Source organism: Orbicella franksi, chromosome 3, assembly GCF_964199315.1.
Source record: "Orbicella franksi chromosome 3, jaOrbFran1.1, whole genome shotgun sequence".
In the NCBI taxonomy this organism is placed as follows: Eukaryota; Metazoa; Cnidaria; class Anthozoa; order Scleractinia; family Merulinidae; genus Orbicella; species Orbicella franksi.
The window spans coordinates 6,157,501-6,174,015 of record NC_138147.1 but is presented as its reverse complement, the minus strand read 5'-3'; the positions used below and the strand labels follow the sequence as shown (position 1 = coordinate 6,174,015).

Sequence of the window (16,515 nt, the reverse complement as noted above, 5' to 3'; positions counted from 1 at the left end):
CATCTCACGGAGTTACTCTATAGACAAACGGAAACAGGAGCCACATCTAGAGCTCGCGAGTTTGAAATTTGTTGTTCTAATGCACGCGTGAAAAAATGACTCGACAATTGTCGACGTTGTTTACGTTTAAAAAGCCAGATAGCAGCTTTCAGCTTTTGCTATTTTTTTTTTTTTTTTTTTTTTTGAGGTAAAAAAGGTGACGGTAGACTGGGAACTATAAACATTTCGCTGCACTTTGTGACCGCAGTCTCAGATGGAATTCGTTTCGATTCTCGCTGAAGTTCCGTTTTGGCGAAATACTCTGAAAATTGAAATAATGGATTCCGACAGTGAATCTGACAGTACAGATAACATTTATGAAGTAGAGAGGATACTAGATGCCAAAAGGAAGGTGAGTTTAACTGTCTCAGACGTAAGATATGTGAAATTTAGTTGAAAGCATATCGTGCAATAAAATGTCATAAATTAAACTGATATTGCGATAACGCATTTATCAACTGCACCGATGAAAAATATCATGTACTTATTTTACCCAGTAAATGTGGAATATTGCTCAATGTTATATGAGGTTTAGAGATGAAATGATCAAAATAACAATTGAAAGCATGAAGGTTTGAAGGTTTCAGACGGGTGTCAGAAGCTCGTAGTATGTTAATGGCGGGCACATATGTCAGTCCGAACACACGTGTCGTAATTTAGTATAAACTTATGTGATGCTCATGAAAATACACTGATCCTTGTCAGTCAGTCGAGTTTCAATATAATTTTTCAGAAGTCGCTATAGAATAATCATATTTAACAGACAAGACTCACCACAGACATTTACGCGAAAGAGTCAATGATTGACCGGAGTACATTTCAGTGTGGTGCAATTTCTGTATAAACTTCAGATCATACGGTTGACAAAGGCGCCTCCATCTTTGTGATAAAAATTCATCCTCATGTTGAGTTTTTATAGTCTTGATCAAAGTGACTCTCCTCTTATTAGTCACAACTCTGTTTGATTGTCAAAAAATATAGCTGAAGTAAGTACGCTTGAATGTATAACAAATGCTGCAGTTAAAAATTATCCAACATTTTAGCTCTGAGTATAATAGTAAATATCATATCTATGACAAAGCTGCCAATGGTGATTGGTTCGTCATGCGCCTATTTGTCAGGTAATCACCGTGTGATCACATGGAGGAATATTCAGTATACGTTATACCTTGGTTTGCGTACCTTTTTTTCGTATTTTTACAAATATCTGTTTTTAGAGCTTATTTCAAATAATCATTTTAACATAAAGTTTTAATATCATGCAGTATTTTCATGCACAATGAAAAAGTTTCAGACATACCTCTTATTAACCAAGTTTGAGGTCTGTTCTGTAAGTAGTTACAGATCAAGTTTTTTCCCCTTCGTAGGGGAAAAAACAGGATCTGTAAACAAGATATTTATTATATCACTACGGCGTGTCTGAACAATTTCTATTCATACGGAATGGCTTCCAATTTCTGATGCACATGGAAAGCAGAACATTCAATTTGAAATTGATGTTAAGTCGTTAGCATTTAATACACAAATATTTAAAGTAAAAGAAAGTTTTCAACTGTTCCTTATTATAAAAGTTAAGAACACTTGATGATAAATCATGAAACACTGTGGTAACAAAAACAGCTTTACATTTTAGTGGGCCATACAGTAGAATACGGCCTGCTAAATTGACCAATCACAGTGCATGTAGTAACTAAGGTTTAATAAAAAGCGCAATTATTTGTGAAAACCACTTCTTACAATCTTTAGAAGACACGTCAGTCTAGTGGTTAGCAAACATGTTCCCGGCGAGCCTGAATCAGTCCCACCCCAATCGCTTCCCTCTTCAAGTTCTTCAGCTTCGCGCTCGTCCACTTGCTTTGCTCGCCCAATTTTGTTCCGTCCTCGCCTGTTCACAGGCTATTAGCACACTTGTTTGAGATCTGACCCGCAGGGTTTCTTGGGCAAGACAAGTTGTTCTCATTCAGTGTCTCTCACAGGTGTTACTAATATATAGATTTAGGCCAGCCTAAAAGTGTAGCTGCTGGGTCGGGTTGTTCAGAGCCCGATCAAGCTAACACAGAATAAGGTGGAATTTTGATTTGAGTTTTAACACAAAACAAAAAGCAGTGAAAACGGTCAACTTTTAAACCTGTGTTAGCGTTAAGCAGCTTCCGAACAACCCGGCCCTGTTTTCAGCAAGTTAATCTGACATGAGCCCACAATCCAATCAAAAACCAGCACTTGGTCAGCGTTTAACTTCCAAAAAACACGTGACCTTGATGAGCTCTGAATTTGAGCCCGCGATATGGTCACATGATACTGGTCAGTGGATACCGTGTCTTGACAGGTGTCAATTGACCATAACATGGATGTTCAATATTAAAGAAGCAGGTTATAAATCAAGGCTGCATGTCTCTGTTAACCTTTTAGCTGGAGTGTGGCCGCCATCTTGGGCGACTCTGTTGTCGTCTTCATCGTCGTTGTCGTTCATATGCGCCCACGAGCAATACCACTGGCCATGATAACTATGAGAAAATCAATTCATGGGTTTCCTTTTCTTTCCTATATGGGTATGGGGCTCCGCTTGGCGGCCCTTTGGGCTGCTGGAGCTCTGCTATTAATGGGTTCCCGGAAAGTGAGGGTGAGAGAGTGCTGGAAAAAAGTCAAATTCCAGCATGCCCTTGGAACAAGCAGCTCTCAAATTTTGCTTGCCTGCAGCAGGTCTTGGTTCGCTCTTTTAATGATTTAGTTGGCAGATGACTTGCTTTCATCTCTTGCCCACTGGGCAAGTGAGAATGAAAAGTTGCTTGCCCAGATGGAAAATCTAATTGCCTGGGACAATGGGACTATTTTGAACTGACTATAGTGTTATGTTATGGTTTGTTCAATTCTTTCTAAGGATGGAAAAGTGCTTTTCAAAGTTCGTTGGGAGGGTTATGGCTCAGAAGAAGACTCTTGGGAACCAAGTGACAACCTTCTTACATGTCAGGAACTGGTCGACAGGTTTTGGCAAGAAAGAAAAGATGGTTACAAGAAGCGTGGTCGGAAGCCAGTGAGTACAATGCAATGATAAACTAACTTATTACTGATAACATTCATGAGCATGGCTGATTGGTAGTAACCCAAAATACAAACTACAGGTATTGTTGATTGACATTTTATCAATGTGATGTCTTGTCATGTCTTGTGGATACAATCATTATTTATCCTTTACTGTAAAGAAGTCTTTCATTCTCAAAGAACTTTGTGTGCTGTTAACTGGAATCAAGGAGTGTGTGCTGGTGAAAAACACAGAAAAACTACAAACTGTAAACCAAATTTCCATCATGCTTTTACAAGTGATTTCGTTTTAAGCTTTTGCTCTTATTTGGTCCTTAGCATGTTGTGCATATTTTTATATATATGTGACTGGTTTTTAAAAAAAACCTCCGAAGGGTGCTAATTGGCATGCTGCACTTTCTTTTCTTTTTATTTGAGCCTGACTTGCAGCTTAACAAAGAAAACAAAACGGACTGTCAGCAACTTTTGGTTTCCATCAGGGTCTAACCAAGAGGGCCAAACACATTTTCTACTTTCTTCTTTTTGATTTAAAAACCAAACATCTCAGTTTTAGTGATAAGCGTGAGCCATACGGGATAAGAAGAAAAATAAAATAAAATAAAATGAAAAAAGAGAGAAGGATAAGGTTGTAATGCTGGGCAATTTATCTAGTTACAGTGTACACTTTTTTGTTAAAAAAAGTATATGTTTTATAAGTAATACGGAGGCTCAAATTTGCGAAAAAAAATTAAGAATATTTTAAGAATAAACCAGAGGCTGAAATTTTGAAAAGAAATAATTTTTTTGTGTTGACAATTTGTAAATGCAGTACAATTATTTCTTTTTAACTAAACCATGTGAAATTCATCCTTTCTCTAAGCAGCAAAACTAGCCAAAAAACAGCAACAGCAGCACTAGCTATATGCTCGACGCTAATAACATTTCTGCACGAAGTTGTGTGTGCCATTTCAGGCTTTAAAAGAGCTCAGTCACGGTGTTTTGTCTTTTTTTGGCCACGTACAAAATCTCCTTTAAATGGAAGGAAACCTCAAAATAATAGTTTACTAAGATAGAAAAACATCAAAGAGATAATAATAAACTATCAAGGAACAAGGATGGTCAAGGATGGCGAAGATTGACACGGATTATAAACGACGAATTTGAAAAATTTAGGCTAAACTTTTCGAAATGTGCAAACCGTGACTGAGCTCTTTAATCGAAAAATATTCTCAATAGCTGTGCACGCGCGTTATAAATCTTGGTACATTTCTTTGCCGTCCTCTGCAAACCAACAACGTGAAATGACAAAGTTCTGCGTAGTCTGAGGAACACGAACGACGACGGCTAATTTTTCCTATTTTCTTTCGGAATTGAACGCTGTCATTGTCGTCATTGCATATTTAGCCTGAGCACGCTTTTAGAGCCATTAGCGTACCGAACAGATCTAGACAATTGCAAATTTCTCTGGCAAAATATAAATTCATTTTTGACTACGCGTCGCCCTCGTCGTTGAGGGTGGGTGAGAATGGAGGCTTTCGAAAACGTGAGAATCCGTCACATTGCCTCCAAATCCGCGAATCTGTCAGCATGTTTCATAGTGCTCGTGTACATAATAGACAAAATCACATGAAGAGAATTCATGAAAAAAGAGTGCACGTGAACATTTTCCAACGTGTGGGGCTATGTGAATACGTACGGTTTTAATAACGGATTAGCTTGGACAAGGCCTTAAAGCTCTACGAAGAATCTTGACAAAATCTAGCGTGTGTACCGTTATATACCAAAATAATATTCAGTTTCCTGTTTACAGAAACGGCTGAAGGAAATGGCAGGAGAAGACAGTGATACAGATGACGGTAATCGAAAGGTGAGTTTTTTTTGTTTGTTTTTTTTCTCTTGCGTTAAGTGACTCTTGTCTCTAATTAGAAAAACCTAGACAAGTACGTGTTAACTTGTATCCTGTGACACAAAGATTCCCCTCTCTTTCTGCTCGGTGAAAGACGAGAGGCAACGTTTCTTCTCGTCTCTCCCCGAGCAGGAGGAAAAGGGAATCTTTCTTTCCCAGGTTAGCAAACTTTGCGCATGTACAGTTTTTGGAGCATGAGTATCGTAATGTAAGCCTGAATTTCAGGCCCCATCCACTCCACGGCGGAAGAATTTGAAAACGGAGGTTTCGCTCTGGAAACGTATCAAATGTTTTCCGTCCACACTACGCCGGAGGAATTTTAAAACGCAACAATCACCGGTCATTTTGGATTTGTGTTTGGCGAAAACTCGTTCAGGGAAATCACATGATTATCGTGACCGTATTGTTTCCGAAATCTCCGTTTTCGTTTTGTTTTCCGTCCACACGAAAGCGAAAAGCCGGCCTTTTCAGATTCTTCCGATTTGAAGAGCGTTTTCGAAAAGCTCAGTTTTCGTGACGGATTAAGTTTGGACGGTAGACCTAACCGTAGAAATAAAGCTGCGTTTTCAAATTTTTCCGGCGTAGTGTGGATGCTGCCTAAACTGATCGTTCATAAGGATATCGGAGTGTGTCAGTATAAGGCGGTCTGATGTACGTTTTCCTGGTAATTTAGCCTTATTGCATCCATCCACCAACGGTGCAAGCAGCTTTGCCGTACGAAGCCGGAGATTGTGAAAAGTTTTGAATAGAGCGCGGGATTTCGATCACCAGATTTTTGAAAAATTAGTACAACTCACAAGGTATAGCCAAAGGAACGAGTTTCGAAACTTGAATGTTTTGACTTAACGTCACGGCTTCCATATAAGTAGGCGCGGGCTTCTTTCCCGAAGACCCAGCTGGTAATCGAGCCTGCCATATTGGTGTCCTAGAGAGTTCTAAAGCAATAAAACGGTGACCAAGTTGTTGTCCCAAGCCAATCATGTGGAGGTTGAACTCACTTCCTCTTGTTCCAACAAATTGCCACGGTTACTGGCCACGTGAGTGTAAACGCTGTATTGCTCGTGCGCGGGCGACCATATAAATGCGACATCTGAAACACGAAGTTCCGGCCGTCACGCAAGACGCCATGTCCAAGAATAACGTCTCGGTTGATCACAAGTTTAGGATACCTGTTTCAAGCAGATTTGACTCGAATTTTATAGCAATCCAGGTATGTGGTTGAGATTCGTTCGGCTAAAGCACTTGGTAACGTCTGGCAGTAACTTTGCTGATTGGCACAAGTTCCGGCAGCCCGTATCGGTTATTTTAGCTGCAGTTAAAATTTTTGATGAGAACTCTCTGTATGGCTAGTGCATGCCTCGCACCAGAAATCTCACTTACAGTCTAACCTTTCATTCATCCATTGAAGCTTGTATGCCCCGGGTAAGTTTTAAAGTTTAATCCCTCGCATTCAGCCGCATGAATTTTACTCAAGGATCAAATTGGCTTGCACTTTTAGTTTCAACTCAAACAAATTCCGTCAGGAAATTTTCCGCAGAACTGTCTGAAGCCTTGTTCTCAAGCAAAACAACCGGCTTCAAGTGAATTAAAATTTGCGTGTTAGATTCTTGACTTGGCTTTCGTTACTTTTGTCGTCTGCGAGTGGCAGATATTTACTTAGCTGCTCTTGAGCTGAGGCTCGACAACAGACTCAGTGAGAATTGCTTGCGAAACTGAACGAGGAGTGTCAAAAGGTCTTCTCAGAGAAAAGAGTAATGGTCAAATCGTTCAGCAATCGCCCATTTCACGGTTAGCTTTTCGTATTTGCATTTCACTGTAATCCAACGTGGATGCGAGGCCATTTCAGGATGAAACTACAAAATTGCCCGAAATTGCTTCACATACATGCTAGATTATATTGTAATGCAAATGAAAAAAGTTAGTTGTGAGAAGGACTATTTAATAGATTCGACCCATTCATACACAATCAAATTTTTGGCGCCTCTACAACATACGAAGCCACCTGTGCGCACTGGATGTTTAAAACCTTTTAATTCTATCGCTTGTACGATCGCAAGGTCTTTAATAACATTCACCGCTTTGCTAGTGTCAGAGCTGAAAATCATTTAAGCGCTGTCGCCTGTTCTTTTGATTGACGAGGTCACTTGTTATCGAAAGTCAGTAGGAGACATCACTTTTAAAGCTAAATTGAAGAAAACGCATTGATTATAAGCTCGCCAGATCACATGAGCGTAAATTGACGATCTGTTAACTTTATCTTCTCAGGATCAAAACGGCAACAACGAAAATGAAATGAGTTCACCACCAGAAAAAAGGAAAAGAGGTCGTCCTCCTAAACACCGCTTGTTGGAAAAAGACACCAGAGGAATGGAAGAAAAAAAGAGTGCAAATGGAAACATTTCCACATCACCTGAGTTAAGCGACGGAAACACTACGAAGAAAAAGCGAGGGAGACCACCAAAGGAGGCCGTTGAATATTTTTCTACCTCCCTTGCTCCGTCGGACCTGTTACTTTTAGACTTGGATGAAATCGCTCCCCGAGGAATGACTCGTCAAGCAAGCAAAGAACTTGCTCTTGTTTCGCTTCGGAAGAAACAGGGACACGATCATACGGCGGACTCTGGCTCGGAAAACCGAAGTACTTCCGTGAAGGCTTCGTCGGATACGAAGCACGACAATTCTGTCGAGTTTGAACCGATTGATGGCGAAGAGAACGCGGGATGTTCAGAGCAGGACAGTTTCGAAGTTATTGAAATTTCCTCTCAAGGTACAATTGACGATGAGCAGGAATATTGCTCGCAAGATTCCGAGCCCACTTTAATGAAAGAGTGCATTGTGATATCTTCACAAAGTGAGTCAGAGGGGGAGGGTGAGAAACTACCACTGAAATCCTCGCTGAATTCGGATAAAACGAAGTTGAAAAAGAAGAATGAAAAGTTGCAATCTGTTACCCAGGATGCGGAAAAAACTCGTCTAGGGAAGGCGGAAAACAGCTTGGGTAAGAAGAAAGGGGTAACGAAGCTAAAGAAATCCCTGTCCGTTGAAAATCAAGCGAAAGCAATTAACCATTGTGCAAGTATAGATAACTTTCCTCCTGTAGAGTTTGGTTTCGAGAGCAGAGCAAGGCCAAATGACATGGAGCCGTCACTGCAGTCAGGCAGTGAAATAGAGACAAGCAAAGTTTTTGGCGAACCGGAAGAACAGACTGACGAGAATTCAAACCAGGTGAAATCTTTGCTTTCTCGAGCTGATCTGTCTAGCAAACTTTCCGTGTCCAAAATGCAAATGTTGAGGAAGACAATGAAAGTAAAGAATCAACCTGCTGGGGGTTTGGACAGCGATCACAAATCCGACACGAATGAGAAAAGCGCGGATTTTTCAAACATAACAGGTGATTTGCCGTCAGCAAAAAATTCGAGCTCAAAATTGTCACCATTGTCAGTAGCTGAAAGTAGTGTTTCCGAGGCGAGCGCGAAGCGACGGGAAAATAATGAGATGGAAATATCGGCGAGGACTTCGCTTCAGGAGGACACGTCACAACTGCACAACCAAGTTGCCCCGACTATGAAAAGACTAGCGCATGAGAAGAAGAACAAGGGAAAAGCGAAAAGAACTGAAGGAAGACCGAAATCACTCAGAGATAATTTGAGAAAGCGTCTGTCGAGCGACAAAACGGCAGCGACGCAACAAAACTCTTCTACTACAGAATGTCCAGTGGCGAAAATTAATGATGCGCAGGGTAAGATGGATAAACACAATATCACTTCGAGGACAGCAGATTTGTTACCCATGCAAAATAGGACTAATTCTGCCCCGCTGATGGATGGAGATCTTATCGGTGCGATTATACAAGAGAGTGGAAAGGACACTGATAGCAAAGGCAAATCCGTAGCGACAGCGCCAGCAGCGAAGAAAGAAGAAAGAGATGCAGCCAGTGCTAAAAAACAAAACAAGGCACAAGATGAGGCAGGAAATTTTCGATCGTGGGTAAGTTTTATCTGAAGTGATAGGAAGCTCGTTGGTGTTGTCTTATTTTATTTTAAATACATGCAAATTGTGTCGTTTAGACAAGTTACTTTTTCACTCTGTTTGTAAGTTCGATTAGATCGCGCTTGAAAAGAAATAAGCAGATATAGCGTAAAATATATCTGAATCTATAACTTATTTTTTGCTCTAAATTAGCGTTGCTATTTGCCGTGCGAAATTCTGTTTTGCAAGATACAGAATAATGACTTATTTCCTCTCGCGTCTGGTGATGTCCCTGATCAAAATGCTGTTTTTGTTTTCGTCAAATTTATTCGAAACGCCGATAAAAAATATACTGAAAGAAACGGATACGGAAAAATCCCGTGTTAGGTATATTGAATTACATTTAACTAATCATCTTGTAATAAGTGAGCGATTGCTTAATTTTGATTTTAGTGGATAAAACAAAAAAAATATCAAGAATCGAAAAATGATTAAATATTCACGGAAGTTAATTTCTAGTTGTGTATTTTTGTATAACAATGGCTTTGTTTGGTTTCCACGGCGCTGTTTGTCTCGTACGATATTTATGCGTTCTTATTTACCTGAGGCCATGTACTAGTTTCGCTTGCCTATTCATGAAACTCAAAGCGAATTACTGACAGTTTTTGCGCTCACATCGGATTAGACAAGAGCATCAACAAATTAGAAACGAAAAGAAAAACAACTTCTTGAAAGGATTTGAGGTGATTTTTTTTTCGGCAAGACAGTTTTCAAACGGCATTTTTCACTAATTTTATCATTAGCAGGGTTACATTGTGCAAATTTCTTCCTGCAATTTTTGTTAACATAATTTTTCTTCGTTCAGCCCTCTGTAAGATGGCGGCTCTACATTTTACCACACTGCCTTTCCAACCTAACAAAGCCGTTTTGGCACAAGGAAAGCTTTATTTTTGCAACATTTGTCACTGTACCAACGACGTTGTGTAAGCTTAATTTGAAAATTTTAGAAAGAACTTTTCCGTATGTTTCTACGAGCGTTGTTAAGATTTTCATGCGCTAAGGATTATGGGTAAATGTGTCAGTTGCCATCTTTTTTTCATACGGAGCCTCATCTTAAACATGTACAATAACAGACAGAATTAAACAAGTTATCACTCGTAGAATACTCCTAAATTACCTCTCACACCAATTGCGCGTCTTCCGGCCGACATAATCCTACCAGCCTTTTTTCTTGCTACTTTTCCAGGGTTCTCTGCGTATTCTTTAAGAGAGAGAACCTGGGACTCAGTTACAGAATGAATAATGATGAAATCAAGGAAGTTTTGTTTACTTTGCCTGTAAACAGGACAGCGGAATGGAGGACATATCAGATGGGGAAGATGACCTGAGTGATTTTGAATTCGACTTGGATGATTATTCACCGCATTCTTTTTTCGATGAGGTAGAGGTGAGTAAATGTTTTCAGTCTTTGCAGTAAAACTAGTTAAACCGGGGATTAGTACTAGAAATGTTTCTGAAATTTTTATTGTGTTACTATCAAGGCTCCGTCCACACTGCGCCGGAGGAATTTGAAAACGCAGCTTTATTTCTTCGGTTAGGCCTACCGTCCACACTAATCCGTCACGAAAACGGAGCTTTTCGAAAACGCTCTTCAAACCGGAGGAATTTGAAAATGCCGGATTATCGTTTTCGTGTGGACGGAAAACATTCTGAAAAAGGAGCTTTACGAAAGCAATGACGTCACGATAATCATGTGATTTTCCTGACCGAGTTTTCCTCAAACACAAATCCAAAATGACCGGTGATCAGTTGAGTTTTCAAATCCCTGCGGCGTAGTGTGGACGGGTCAAAACGGGGCTTAAGAGAAGTTACTCTAAAAAAACAACCTAATTAGCGTTTTCTGCGATAATTAATCCATTCTTTTCGTGAAAATTAATCTGTAAATAAGGCTGTGATCTTTTCAGGTTATTTTTCAGTGTTAGAGCTCCCACATATTTGAAGAAAAAGTTCGATCAATCAGGATTGTTTTGTATGGAGAACGTCAAAAAGGTGTTAAGGTTTAATTGAATCGTCTTATTTTTATGTCTTGGTAGGACTCGAATGTAACTGACAGAGCGTCCTCTCCATCTGTTGAACCACTAAACTTGTCTTGGGGTAAGACAATGTAAGGTGTAACGTGCATTGACAAACGAAAAGTCGGGATGGGGGATCGATAGGTCATTTGTGAATAACTGTTTGCTTCTGTGTCAAAACGTGTCTTAATGCGAAACCATTCACATGAAAATGAGTTCCGTCTACAAGTGAACTGATCAACATGACACGAGCGTGGGACAAAGAAAAAATCTGAGTCCCCGGCAGGAATCGAACCCATGACCCGAACCCGAACACCGGGCGGGCGCTCTATCCACTGAGCTACGAGAACTCATGGAGAGCAAGGTCATTTAACTGAGTTCATATGTGACAGGCGTCGTGCATACTGCTAGGATCAGCACTTCGACAGTCATCGTGAGTGTGGCAAGTGAATAAAGATGGTGAATTTGAATGAACCTATTTTCAAAAGAAAGGTTTTACGCGAAGACTCGTTTTGAAACACAGGCGCAAGGTAACTGGGAAATGGCCTATTGTGTAATTCGTTTGTTATAGTTGTTGAAGGTGGCGAGTTTGGAACGGAGTGCATCAAATGCCATTAGATCTAAGCAGAGTGGCTGTTTCTGGGTCCTAGTACGAGCTTCAGGTAGAAATAAGGGCTAGAAATAACTTAAGATTTGATGCGAGGACAGTCATTTCTGTTAGCAAGGGAAAATGGTCCAAAAGAAGGACTCTCGTCCAGATGTGAATTCTACAAACAGGGTTTTCATTGTAATGCTGCCAGAGTTTAGCGCTTTGATCAATCGCTCCATGAACATGGTGAAGTCTTTTCATGTATCTTTCCGCGCCTGTACGAAGTAAATGTAACTATGATGCGGATACGGGATAGCTGACTATACAGTTGAACCTCGTTAATCCGGTCACCAACGGGCCACAAAACTCTGGCCTTAATATCGGGGTGGCCGTATGAAAGGGGATCTTTAAATAAGAAAATGACTGACTGAGTATTTTTTCGGGCCAGAATAAAGTGGACGTATTAACGAGGTGGCCGTATTAACGAGGTGGCCGTCAGGCGGGATTCCCCTGTAGTAACACTATTAGGCCATGGATAGTGTTGAAAGGCTTTATAGTTTGTTATCACTGAGTAGCACCTGTGATATGAGTTTTTTTTGCCAACACTCTTACATAAAAGACTATTTGTCATCACATGTCCTATTAACTTCATTTAGTGTTAATTCAGGCGGCCTAGGTGCGCTCTCTTCTGGATGATGATGTTTCTTCAACGTTGTACCACTCGAGGTTTGTTTATATATTTCGTGATTTTATTTCCACCATTCAGCCGCCTTGCGACAGGCGATTCAAGAAGGTGACGCCATGCTTGTCAGACGAGCCCTGGCTGTACCCGGCTTTAACCCGGATGACGTTGCCATAGATACAGCGTCAGGAATGACTCTACTGATGTGGGCGGCGACGAGTGGTCAGGACGAGATCGTCAGACTGCTACTGAGAAGAGGAGCTGGTGTTAATACTGTTCAGAAGAGAACCGCCATGACAGCACTTATGCACGCTGCAGAACAGGTATTTATCAATGGTAGCCCCCTCTCCCCCCCCCCCCCCCCGAACCACACACTCAGATTCGCCCAAAAACGAACGAAAAATGCTGTGAATGTATTCGTCTTCTTTCCACGACAATTTGACTTCCCCGATCAGGATTTCGATTTGCATCGGCTATCCGTGGAATTTTTTTTTCAAAAAGAATTGATCATGTTTTGTTCTGTTGCAAAGCAGACCTGTAAGAAACGAGTGAACGAAAGAAGTGGAGAAATGGTGACAAAGTTGAAGTTAGACTTGTTTCTTCTTGTCATTAGCGTCCTAACTCGATTTCACTGCACGACTATTGGAGCATTCGTACAGCTAAAAGCACAACGCTTTACGTCAGGAGAAAAAACTACTTTGCGTGCGTTTGGTGCGTGGCTCAAAAATGTTCACCAAAACAAGAAAGTTTGTTTACTTGAGTTCTTGCGGATGGGGTGCTGCAAATGAAAACAGAACATTGCAGAATGATCAAACAAGGACATCTACCGACCTATAAGCTGAAGTGGAGATTATTGTGATTAAATAATCAGAATTTGAAACATCATTTGTTTGTTTCAGGGTTTTCCAGAAACCGTGCAGATTCTACTGGAGTCTGGTGCTCACATCAACTGGCAACAGACAGCAGGTGAAACGGCACTCATGAAGGTCAGTGGGCTTACCGATCACTCATGCGCAGTGGGAATAACAAATAAAACAATTTGGTGACACGGCTGTATTTGACACATTGAAATTGGATACGAAAAATGGATTTATAGGGGGAAATTGGATTTTTCATCGTGTGAAAGTATACTGTGGTTTTGGAAGAATATCTGTACTCCTGAGGCAGCGTCCACACCATGCTACGCCGAAGAAATTTGACAAAACAGCCTTATTTCTCCGGTTAGCGCTTCTGTCTATTCTAATCCGTCACGAAAACGGAGCTTTCAAAAAACGCTCTTCAAAGCTGAGGAATTTGAAAACGCCGGCTTTTCGTTTTCGTGTGGACGGAAAACATTTTGAAAACGGAGCTTTTCGAAAACGATGACGTCACGATGATCATGTGATTTTCCTGACCGAGTCTTCCTCAAACACAAATCCAAAATGACCGGTGATTGTTGTATTTTTCAATTCCTCCGGCGTAGTGTGGGTAGAAAGCATTTGATGCTTTTTCAGGGTGAAACCTCCGTTTTCAAATTCCTCCGGCGTAGTGTGGACGGAAAACATTTGACGCGTTTTCGGAGTGAATCCTCTGTTTTCACTGATTCCCCCGGCGTAGTGTGGGCGGCACCTGAGACATATGTAGAATACGCTATGAGGCTATTTTCAACCCCGTAAAATCGAGCATTTTTTTTTCGAGAGTGCAGATAGGATTTTAGCTAAGTTTGGAAGAGTGGCTATTTTACTGTTTTCTTTTGCTGTTACTTATATTCTATGAACTCGTTAGTTAGGATGTAACCATTTCTCGTCTGTTTCCAGGCGTGTAAGAAGGGCCATGAAGAAGTGGTGGAGGTTTTGTTGAAGCATGGAGTCGATACTAAAGCTCAATCCAACTACGATCAGACCGCCGTTCAGATCGCGTTAAGAAATCAACATTTTGAAATACAAAGCCTGCTCCAAGAACACGAAAAAAGGTCAGCAGTGCTCCAGTTGCTCGTTTCTACGTGAAGGAGATTTCACGCTAGCATATCCCCAGACTCAAAACTTTATGACAACCTTGGTTCTTTGTTTCTGCTCGGGTTATTATTCACTGTTTGATTTTAGTTATCCTGTGTTACTGTGGTAAGAGCGCCCTATGGGTATCTTCAGTTGGAGCTCATGGATTCGAATCCCATCGGAGATGTTTTTTGTCTCACAATCGCGATATTTCGAACATTTCATCTTTCAAACTTTCAGAAATTTAGATTCCAGTGTTGAAAACAAGTAACATGTGGGTTTCACATTCGAATAGGTAGTGTCTCAACTGTTTATGTTCTTGTCTTTTTTTTTAGCCTGGAGAACACACTTCAGGTCGCTTTGGGGAAGTGCCTGGGAACAGCCGGAACTTTACGCCTCCCATTGGTGATGTCGTACCGCTGTATTGCCCCGGGGGAGAAAGAGAGTGTAAATTTCACTCTCAAATACAACCCGAGCAAAGGACCTCAAGGTAAGCTGTGTGTTAAAGACGACTGAATCGTCTTAGTCGTCAATGCGTTCTGCGTTAACGCTCATTTAGCGTTATCACGAGTTTTCTTTCACACTTTCCCTTCATTTACACTCGCATTGATGAAACAAGCCCAGGATAAAACGTTGTCATTTTAAGTCATCGAAGGTTAGAAAATTAATGAAATCTCCAATACCCTGAATCGACTTTTGCGTTTCACAAGGTATTGACAATTTACTCATGTAACCCGAATGAGACGCTGGCTAGTTATAGGTAAACCTCTGTATGTTTATGTTGAACATTTTAGGAACCAAAGTGGTTTTGTTTTGTGTCAAAGCTGATTTTAATGGTGACGAAGTTTGTCTCAGTTTTTGTGGTGACAATGGGGTTCGCTCGGTCCTGTTAAATGCCGGCATTCAGTATCCACTGGTACAGGTAAGGGACCTTCAAGAATTCTATATAGCTAGTAAATTATCAGCCTCCTACGTTGTACGTAGACGTTCTTGGGGCTCGTCACGCAATCTTCGGGAGGAAGATTGCGTGACGAGCTCTAACAAGGTCTGCGTAGGACACTAGTAGATTATCGAAATTAGCTGTTGAGACTAGGGTTTAGGTGATTTTGCCGAATACCGCACCGGCTACAAATTACGACTTCTGATTGGTTCACTGCGCAAGGGATTACTTTTGATTTTGTTTAGTTCTGCTTGAAGCTTTTCCCGCTCTTGACCTGAATATTTCACTATGCCACGCTGACATTTCGACGGAAAATAACATGTAAGCTGCGACGGACGCGGCGTGTAATGGCGGGAAAATCTTTTGAAGCTGCGACGAACGCTGGGATCAGGCACATTTTGGCGGGAAAATATCATTGGGTACAACACAGAGGGTTCGGATGTTACCGCCAAATATTTGATGAATTTCCAGCCTCCTGATTGGCCATATTCTTCACTAAACTGGCTTTTCATGCTGTTACTGTTTTGCAGGGCAACAGATCTGTGTATCTCCTAAACCTTGACACGGAAGCTTCAAGTAATGAACTCACTGTGGAAACACATCCGGTCAAGAACAGGCTTATCGTTTGCGCGGCCAACGTGAGCCCAGCGGCCGAGAGTTGACACTCCTCGTCATTATCACTTCGCAGACTTTTAAATTCAATTTTAAAAATTTTGAGTTATTTTATACAGAAACAAATTAAATATTTATATGGGGAGGTAAACGCGTTTAAAACGTGAAAAACGGTAAGAAATAAAGTTGTGTAAACGTTTTTGTTGTTGCCAGTAGGATTATTTCATACTTTGCTGGGATGCAAGTGTTTGTAGCGAGGAGGGAGGGGAGGGCTTTGGAATATTGTTAAACGCATTAATAATTCAGAAGGAATGGACCCAATGAAAATGCGCTATTACAATCACATGACCGCGCTGTTTTTATACCCCTATTCAGAATATGTTTTCTGCGATTTTTATACAGAAGAAGCGTTCTGTATAAATATAGATGCAGAATGGACAGAAAGACACAGCCTCCTCTCTGGAACCTCTGTTTCAGTTGGCCTGTTGTACTCATTACTCAACCTTCGTTGTTTATCAGGGTCAACGCGTTTGAAGAGGTAGTTTGTGAGAAAGGGGACAACTGCCTAAATCATTTTATCGTTTTGAAGCTTAAGAACGTCAAAGTGCTCTATAAGCAAACCGGTGAATTTCTCAGTGAGTGATGACTGACATGAATTTGCCTTTGCGTAATATGTAATTACCATAAAAAGAGAGGTAATGTTTTAAAGAACAAA

The 16,515-nt window shown here is 40.8% G+C and overlaps 1 protein-coding gene across 1 annotated transcript in view; it reads left to right on the top strand.

The window, feature by feature from the left end:
- The first annotated feature begins 267 nt into the window (after window positions 1-267).
- LOC145480918 (uncharacterized) overlaps window positions 268-16,515 on the top strand; it is a 17,560-nt gene continuing 1,312 nt past the window's right edge. Inside the window, exons 1-12 of the mRNA XM_081459261.1 lie at window positions 268-391; window positions 2,918-3,070; window positions 4,868-4,924; window positions 7,229-8,950; window positions 10,278-10,379; window positions 11,026-11,086; window positions 12,360-12,598; window positions 13,175-13,261; window positions 14,072-14,226; window positions 14,584-14,738; window positions 15,043-15,170; window positions 15,719-16,515. The exon at window positions 15,719-16,515 is cut by the window's right edge and continues 1,312 nt beyond it. Coding sequence (XP_081315387.1) covers window positions 317-391; window positions 2,918-3,070; window positions 4,868-4,924; window positions 7,229-8,950; window positions 10,278-10,379; window positions 11,026-11,086; window positions 12,360-12,598; window positions 13,175-13,261; window positions 14,072-14,226; window positions 14,584-14,738; window positions 15,043-15,170; window positions 15,719-15,850 — 3,066 coding nt within the window. The 5' untranslated portion in view covers window positions 268-316 and the 3' untranslated portion in view covers window positions 15,851-16,515. The remainder of the gene's footprint in view (window positions 392-2,917; window positions 3,071-4,867; window positions 4,925-7,228; window positions 8,951-10,277; window positions 10,380-11,025; window positions 11,087-12,359; window positions 12,599-13,174; window positions 13,262-14,071; window positions 14,227-14,583; window positions 14,739-15,042; window positions 15,171-15,718) is intronic.